This window comes from Crocodylus siamensis, chromosome 3 (genome assembly GCF_052110815.1).
Source record: "Crocodylus siamensis isolate JL-2025a chromosome 3, ASM5211081v1, whole genome shotgun sequence".
Classification (NCBI taxonomy): domain Eukaryota; kingdom Metazoa; phylum Chordata; order Crocodylia; family Crocodylidae; genus Crocodylus; species Crocodylus siamensis.
In genome coordinates this window covers 136,977,532-136,985,950 of record NC_143397.1, presented here as the reverse complement: position 1 = coordinate 136,985,950, position 8,419 = coordinate 136,977,532, and the positions used below count along the sequence as shown (strand labels likewise).

Below are 8,419 nucleotides of genomic sequence, written 5' to 3'. Positions count from 1 at the left end.
GATAATGGGGTGGACCCTCTGAGAGAGTTTTCTCAGAGCTGGGGCAGCAGGCAGGATGTTTTCAAGTCAAGAGAGAGAAAGTGTTTATGGTAAATGCAACAGGTAGAAGCAGGACACGAGATGGAAGTGGGAGGTAGTGGCTGGTGGCAGGAGCCACTGGAAAAGGGTAAGACAAAATAACCAGAGGAGACAGGTTAAGAGAGCAGATGGAAGTAGGGGGTAGCTGGAGACTGTGGGGTAGGCAGAGAGACGCAAGGCAAAGAGGAGGTAGCTGGAGGCAGTGGGAGGAAAGTCACGGCAGGCAGTTGCAACTGCGGAGGGGTAGAACAACAGGGAGGGAGGTGGATAGGTTTGGTGAGGGAGAGCTAGGGAAAGCAGCACCACGAGCAGAAGGAGGGACATGGCCTGGTGACTAAACTCCCAGAAGGGGCGGAGAAAGGGAAGGGAGGGACAAGATTGGGGGTGGGGGGGGGAAAAACCTGCATGTCAAGTCTGAGGAAATGCTGTGAGAACTGCAGCCAGACCTAATTTTTTTTTTCTTCTCCCCTCGTGTAACTGAGAGGAAGGAAAGGAAGAAGGAGAAGTAACTTGCTCAAATGTGCCTCGTGCGGGGGCTGGGGCTTGGGGAGTTGGTGTGGAGGATCTAATATCTACTCCAGTGGCAGCCGGAGGAGCAGCAAAGGGAGGCAGAGACCCACAGCCAGACATGCCCATCTCAGCAGGCGGGTGGCTTGTTCTCCTCAGCCTTTTCACCACTGACAAACAGGTAAGGCTGGATTACTGAGCTGGTGTAGCACAGCATCAAGGTACGGAGTGAACTGTGTGTGCAGGAGCTTGACTCTGCTCCACAGAGACTGGCTTGTGGCATCTGGTGCTGGCTGTTCGCGAAGGAGGAAAGTGTAGCAGAAGTCTCCCTTGGTTTTTTTTTTCCCCTCTCAGCTTGGCTCCCTTGTTGTTTTTTTATGACTCGCCCTGTCTCTCTGACTCCTGCTTCTTTGAAAACAAACCGCCAAAAAACCCAAACCCCAAAGCATATCCAGAAGATCTGTAGGAAGGCAGCCCACTCATGCCCAGCGGAGGGTGTGAGAGACCAGAAAATATTTGCAGAGAGGTTGCTGAGAGATATAATTTACATGTATTTAAAGAAAAAAAATACCTCCACCCAACTAAAGGGAGCTCATTCAAAAGGAAAAGCTTAGTACTTGTCTCTAGTTTCTGTTGCACTGGGTTATGGTAACTAGACATGCAACAAACCTGGACCTGAGATGGTCATCCAGGCGGTTTTCCCCATAGCGCAGGATCGTTCCCCTACAATAGGTTGTCTTGTCTGGCAGAGATGCACAGTCCCCATTACTGTAGTGTCTGAGCACCTCTCTCCCTTGAAACCATTCACCCTCCCTGTACCCTTAAGAGACAGGTAGAGCTGCTAGTCCAGTTTTGCAGAGGAGGATCTGAGGCACAGAAAAATTCAGTGACTTGCCCAAGGTCTGGAAACAGATATCTGGCAGAACAGAAATTGAACCTGGGCATCCTTGGATCCAGGTTAGCATGCGAGCCACTGGTGCCTTCCTCTCTGAGGGAGAGCATTCATCACATCTGTAAGAGATCAAGCAGGACTTGAACCCATGACCACTTGCATATGGAACATGATGCTTTTCACTACTCAAAGTTATTGCTACAGTACTGTTTAATCAACATAGTTTTAAATATGCTCAATTCCTGGGCTTCCACTGGGAAGCTATCACACAGACAAATATGTCCGACTGTTCAGATGTCAGCGAGCTTTACTGATACCAGAGAGATCAAAATGTTTCCCTAAATATCTTAAACTGACATAATTTAATGTTGTTATTCCTAGTTGCACCTCAGCACTGCTCTACATAATCCCTCTCCCTTCTCAGTGTTTAGATTGTCTGAGTATGTTATTTGGACTTGCTGTAGCAGTCATGTAGCTAAGCTCTAACTACAGAATAACTTCCTTCAAAAGTCCATTTCTGCAGCATTGCACTCTGTTGCTCTCATCTTAAGTCCTTTTATTTGTCTATGTTGCCTTACTTTAAGCATAATGACATGCACTTGGTGTAGTGGTGATACCCAGCGTCCTGGTCCATGAAACAGGCTGCTGCTGATGTACTAGGTGCAGCACATCCACAGAACAAAAAATGGCTTCCACCTTAAAGAGCTGCTAGTGTAATGACTGAACACAGATCACCAAGGTAATCTGTGGCGGAGCATGAAACTGAATCCACATGTCCTCAGTCCCAGGCATTGAACTAGATGCCCTTCGATCCCTCCACTCTAACATGAGATTGTTGGATGTGCAGGCCAACACTTCATTGGCTTCTTTTCTTTCCCAAAACACATCTTTTTCAGGATTTCCTTCCTTGCTTTTCTGCCTTACCCTGCAGTTTGGCAAGCTGCATCTTATTCTGTTGTTTTCCAGCCATAACTTTTCACAGTCCTTTTTATGTAACTTTTCTGTCCTGACTGATCAGAGCTTTTCTCTATGTAAATCTTACTGATATTCCGTGTCCTTCCACTCCAGATCAGGAACAAAGGCCTGTACCTCTCAGCCCCAAATTAATAGCCGGTGTTCCAGATTTCCAGGGAAGGAAACTTGTGGTATTTACCTTATACTGCATAAAGTTCCTTTGTGCTATAAGTCCATCAGTCACACCATGCCATAGCCAAGGTGTTGATTTGCTACACGAAGGGCAAAAGCTGTAGTGTAGACAGGGCTTGGATTCTATAGTGCTCCATGTATTTAACATTCCCATCTGCTTTGTGAAGCAGATTTTAACAGAAAAAACAATTGGATGGGTTAAAGGCTTGTTTGATATACTCCATAAATTTTTCAGTCTAGGGTGAATTACACTGTCCTGAGGACACGGGGGAGAATGTTAACTTTTTAAACTTCTGTGGTGTTTTCCTATGAATAACAGAAAGCCACTACGAACACGAATGTGTTAAGAATTTTAATCCCTCTAAATGAAGCAACATCCTTGCTTTTCACGAATCAGGGAAACAGGAACAGAGAATTTGTAATTTGACCTAGGTCACACAGAGAATGTGTGGCAGGGCCAGGCCCCTGTCTTCTAGTCTTTTGCTTCAGCCACAAGGCAATGCCTCCAAGAGACTTGCTTTAGACTAGTGTCAGAGCATACAGGATCTCAAATCCTGATGCATGATTATCTCTGTTAGTCTGTGGAATATACATACGTGTTCCTTTTAATGGCTTAATAGTTAATTATAAAGAACACAAATGCCTTGTTTCAGACTGGGAGTAAAGACCCTTGACAATGGGAGCATCCACATGAGATGTTAAAAGCTCAGTAGACGAATTCTACTGTGCACTAGCAGAACTGGCAAAAACCAGGATAATGTGCTAATGCACAGTAGAATTAGCATCACAAAAAAGTATGTGCCAGCACTACTGCACAATAGTGCCAATTATGGCGCATTGAGTTAGTATCTAGAATTACAGGTGCTAAACTTAATGTGCTGTAATTATGACATATTAATAAACGTATAGACACACCCAATGCATCTTGTCCAGCCTGCAAAACAACTTCTTTAGAGTTTTTTTTACTTCTGTTGTATTGTCCACACAGTATCTGGCCCTGTAGGGTAATCACATTTTGAAGACCTCAGATATCTTTAAAAATATCTTGGGCCAACATGTAGACATCTCTCTTGGATTGCTTTGCAATAGCATTGAAGATATGAGTTATTTTGATATAAATTGGTTGTCAAAAAATATACTTTTCAGGAAAGGTTACAGGGAAGGAATCAATAATATTTTAATTCCTTTCAGGTTTTCTCCAGAGGGTCCACAAAAAATCTGGAACATATAATGTGGAGCATATGTAAAACACTTTTTCATTAATATGAAATGTAATTGTTGGCTATCTAGTGCGAGTATAGAGTAGTTTTCAGTTCATAATTTGAAGTGGGTTATTCATTTTGCACTTGCCTTAATGGCTGTAACCCACCTGCTCCCAGTAAAACGTTAATCTCTCTTTCCAACACAACCAGGTAAACCACCCCTAAATTTCACAGGCTAATGAATACAAAACATTCTAGAAAATGTCAGTATGTTTCACAAAATTTAGCGATGGAAGCCAAGTTTTTGTGCTTTTTTTGTTTGTTTGTTTGCTTCATGGCTAGGGGTCTACCCAACTCGAGGAGGCAGCCAGCTGATTTTGCAGGCAGACTGTGAGGCCAGTGGCCATTTTGAGGTCTTATTGTGGCTGCCCCACCCCTGTGCCTTTGGCCAAGGGCCCTGGTGATCCTGCCCCTTGCCACTGATTGGTAAAGAGGGGCAGGGCCATATGACAGGCAGCTCTCACAGCCAATCAGCAGTGAGGTGTCAGGTCAGCAGCCATCCTGAACTCCCCTTTGTGCTGGCAGTCCTCACCTTGCCCCATGGCAGGCTGTACGGCCCAGCTGCAGTGCTGTGAGGACTGCTGGCTCCCTCTGGGGAGCCAGATTTTATTTTCAGTAAGTTTTCTTTGTTTTTTCCCCATGGATTGTGTGAACATTGCTTGCTTTCATGGGCAATGACAGATTTCATGTTTTCCACAAAATTGCAGTTTTGGTAGATCCCTATTCATGGTCCATCCATTTGTAAGAAGGAAAAGTGTTAGTTGTAAGCAACAGTGATTCCAGTAGAGCCACTGCAGTGATGCATCTACTGGTGTTGAACTAGTACTATTGTTCCCTAGATGGGAAGAGAAAAAATACTAAGTAGATACCTGTGCAAAATAAATTTTTGGTGATATAAAGCAAGGCTGAACATCCTTGTCACTTAAAAAATAGTGATGCCACCTGAATTAGTGCTTCAAAATTATTGGCAGAAGTCATATTGGAGTCTTGTTGCTTTTCTTTGTTTGCTCCTTACAGTCAGACACCAGGATCTCACTGTGCTAAATACCATATGAACACAAAACAAAAGTATAGCCTGTAACTGGGGCTCTAGTTATGAGTGCTGGCCATGCATGGGACAAATAGGTGATGACCTCTGCCCCAAAGAACTTGCAGTATGATGACTAAATGCAGAATCTCTCTTCTCCATGTGTGACACTTCTCTGAATATGCAGCCCAAAACTGCATTGGCCTTTTTTTTAGACATGCATAATTTGCTGGAGACCAGGCAGATGAAAATAAGAAGGAAATAGACATTGGGCCATCTCGCATAGTATCTAGGACAGGGCGGGCAATTATTTTGGGTGGAGGGCCGCTTACTGAGTTTTGGCAAGCCATCAAGGGCCGCATGACAGGCAGCTAGGGACAGATAACTATTAATTTTCTTAATTTTTTAGGGGCCCTGCAGGCCGGATAGAATGGCCTGGTGGACCACATCCAGCCCACGGGCTGCATTTTGCCCACCCCTGATCTAGGGTGATTGTTCTTTGTCTCCCTAAACTGACTTGTGGTCAGATACATGGGCCAGCATAGGATTCAGCAATTCTGTACTTCTGCTATTTCTAGTTTAATTGATATATTGATTTGTCAGGTGGAACTAGAGAAGAATCTCAGTACTACTGTTTACATTTCTGCTTAAAATGGTGTTGGCTCCATGGGAGAAAGGTTTTTGTACAGTAGCTATTTAGAAGTGAAGCATTCAGATGGGGAGAAAAGCAAATATTTGTGTTTGATAAATACAGTATAAAAATGAGGAGCAGTTTAGAGACACTGTACTCTGGACTTTATGTAGGCTTTGCTTCCAATAATAAATTATTCTTCTAACAATACTTGCTGCTTTTATGGCTTGCCTAGGGTTGGGGAAAGTACAAAGTTCAAGGAGTCAAATGCTGCAGAACAAAGGAGGTTATTGGACTTAGCAACAGCTGAAAATGGCAGGGTGTGGTGGGACAAAGAGCCCCTTTCTCTGCAGACTCCAGCAGGGCATAATACAGGTTCCCTCCAACTTCTTCTAAGTTGTTTCCAATGCATCGTTGTATAGTTTGCATGAACGTTCAACAGCTAATAAATACTGGATTTTAGTTTTCTTTCTTTTTCTGTTCTTCACATGAAGGAATTTTGCAATATGCTTAGCACCAGTTCTGTAGGGTAGGGACTTGGCTTCCACTTATGTTTGTGCAGTGTGTAGAACATTGTGGTTGCAAACAAAACTAAATAGCAATTAATAATGTGATTTAGATAGGACTGTATCTCTCCTGCTGAAGTTGATGGGAGTCTTGCCATGAGTTCCAGCTGGAGCAATCTGGACCCAGAAGGGGAATGGAATTTGACCCAGAACAAAGGCTATTTCTCTCCAGAGCCTAAACACATACTGCAGTTCCCAGCACGCCTCAAGTTTAGCCCTTATATTTGTCTAAGGAAGCTCTTTTTAGATGCTACCAAGTATCTAATCCTTGAATCTAGCCTCTGATAACACTTGTAGCAGAAAGGCAGGCTCTCCCATTTTCTCTCCCTAGGATTTCTAAAAGGGGGCAATGTGGCAGGGGCAGAGAGGTAAAAGAACTAAGGGTTGGAGATAGAATCAGGATTTGTTTGGCCCATGTCATGTGTGGTGAAACTGACTCATTAAGAATATGTTCCAAAGGCCTTTGGAGTCCAGGAGAATCTTTCCATTGACTCGAATGACTGGTGGATCATGCCCTAAGTAAATAGGAAATGGTGAACATGGTTCTTAGCGGATGACTACAGGAGAGTAAAATGAAGAGTCAGGCCCAATCCTTTATTCCTCTACTCTTTTTATAGGCAGAAAGATTAGGCACTGTGTGCTGCTAGCTGCTCTGATGGAGAAGTTGGCGATCCAGTCATGCAATTCTAATGCATGATCAGGTGATATAGTTCACTTGGAGGCAGGTTAGTTTGGATGCATGGAGAGCGCATGTTGAATATGGCCATTTTCCAAAGGAGTTGGTAAGCCCCTGATATTGGTCTTGTTTTCTGCCCAAAGAATTGTGAGCACAATGGAATCCACCAAAGCAGCACCAAGTGTTAACAGCCTGCTGCTCCTCAGACACATACAGCTTTAGTCTCCTCATGGGCTGGTTCCACCTGGAATTTGAGATTCTGCAGGTTTGACCTCATGCACACTAGACAACAAGAGGTGTGTTAATATAGGATGATGTACTCTGGCAGCATATTAAAGCAAAAATGTGCATGCTACTCTGCTGGCTATTATTTAATAGCATTTATCATCGTCAGAAATGCTAAATACAGACAGCCAAAAAGCCCAAGGCTGAATTGATACAATCTTCACATGTTGGTCCAAGTGGCATAGATTGAACCAAGAAGCAATTGAACAGACATTCACTTGTGATTCCAGAAATGCAGCCACATGCCTGCAGTGGCCCAGGCCAGAAGCCAGGGGGCACTAAAGCATACCTCCCTGCTCTGCTTGAGCTGGCCACTTGGGCCCAGGCTAGCCTGCCAAACCTGCAAAGAGAGGAGGTTTGTGGGGCAGGTGCAAAAGATCTCGAGATGCTAGAGCAGAGGCTCCCAACCAGCAGGCCACAGCCTGGTACCAGGCCGTGAAGGGTTGGCTACCAGGTTGTAGCACAAGCCTCCTGCTCGGAGCCTGTCCACCCAGGGGAGTGGCTTCCACTGCCAGCAGGCACGCGTTGGATTAAAGCTGGCGGACAGGCCAGACCTGGGAGGGAGGGAGGCAGCCGGCTCCACGTGCCCTGTCCTGTTCTTATGCCGGTCTGCAGGAAAAAAAGGTTTGGGAACCACTGTGCCAGGGCAAGTACCCCCTAACTTCTGAAAATGTTAATAAGTACCCCAACACTCAATTTTCCAGAGGATCTTATATTTACAGACTAATGTGTGCCATATGTTGGAAGAAGGGCGGTGTATATAAGGCCATGATATGAAAGATGTCTGATGTGGTGTGGCTGGGTTGCCACCTTTTACACCAGGGGTGCACAGCTCACGGATCTACCTGGGCTAGAGGTGATGTTGGCCAAAGTTAGGAGGGCTGAACCCAGTGTCGCGTGAAGCATGGCACACCAAATTATCACTGAGGAATTAAATTTTGTAAACTGCACCAATTTTTTTGCCATAGTTTTGAGAGGAGGAAGAGGCAAGAGAGAGAGGAAAAGAGGATGAGAGAGAGTTGGGGTACCTGCGTACCCCCTGCCTGTGTCTCATGTACCCCCAGGGGTATCTGTACCACAGGTTGAGAAACTCTGTGCTACAGAACACAGTTGACTTGAATCTGAAAGGTATCCGGGACAGAAGTTCAATAGATCCATCTGGGTTTATCTTAAACCAGTTTTAGCCATTTCAAAAGCAATCTATAGGCATTTTTACATGTGCTTATGGTTGTGGCACTGGGTGACTTAATTAGTGAGCCACACTAATTAAAAGCACCTGAGCATCATGTGAAAAAATGGTGGCAGGGCACTTTGAACTAAAGCTCATTGAACGCGTTTTATTTCAAAGC

The 8,419-nt window shown here is 44.6% G+C and overlaps 1 protein-coding gene across 1 annotated transcript in view; it reads left to right on the top strand.

Annotated features, from left to right (window-relative positions):
* The first annotated feature begins 395 nt into the window (after positions 1–395).
* The window catches only part of TNFRSF11A (TNF receptor superfamily member 11a), a 43,150-nt gene continuing 35,126 nt past the window's right edge, over positions 396–8,419 (top strand). Inside the window, exons 1-2 of the mRNA XM_090039309.1 lie at positions 396–408; positions 563–766. Of these exons, the coding sequence (XP_089895435.1) occupies positions 707–766 (60 nt within the window). The 5' untranslated portion in view covers positions 396–408; positions 563–706. The remainder of the gene's footprint in view (positions 409–562; positions 767–8,419) is intronic.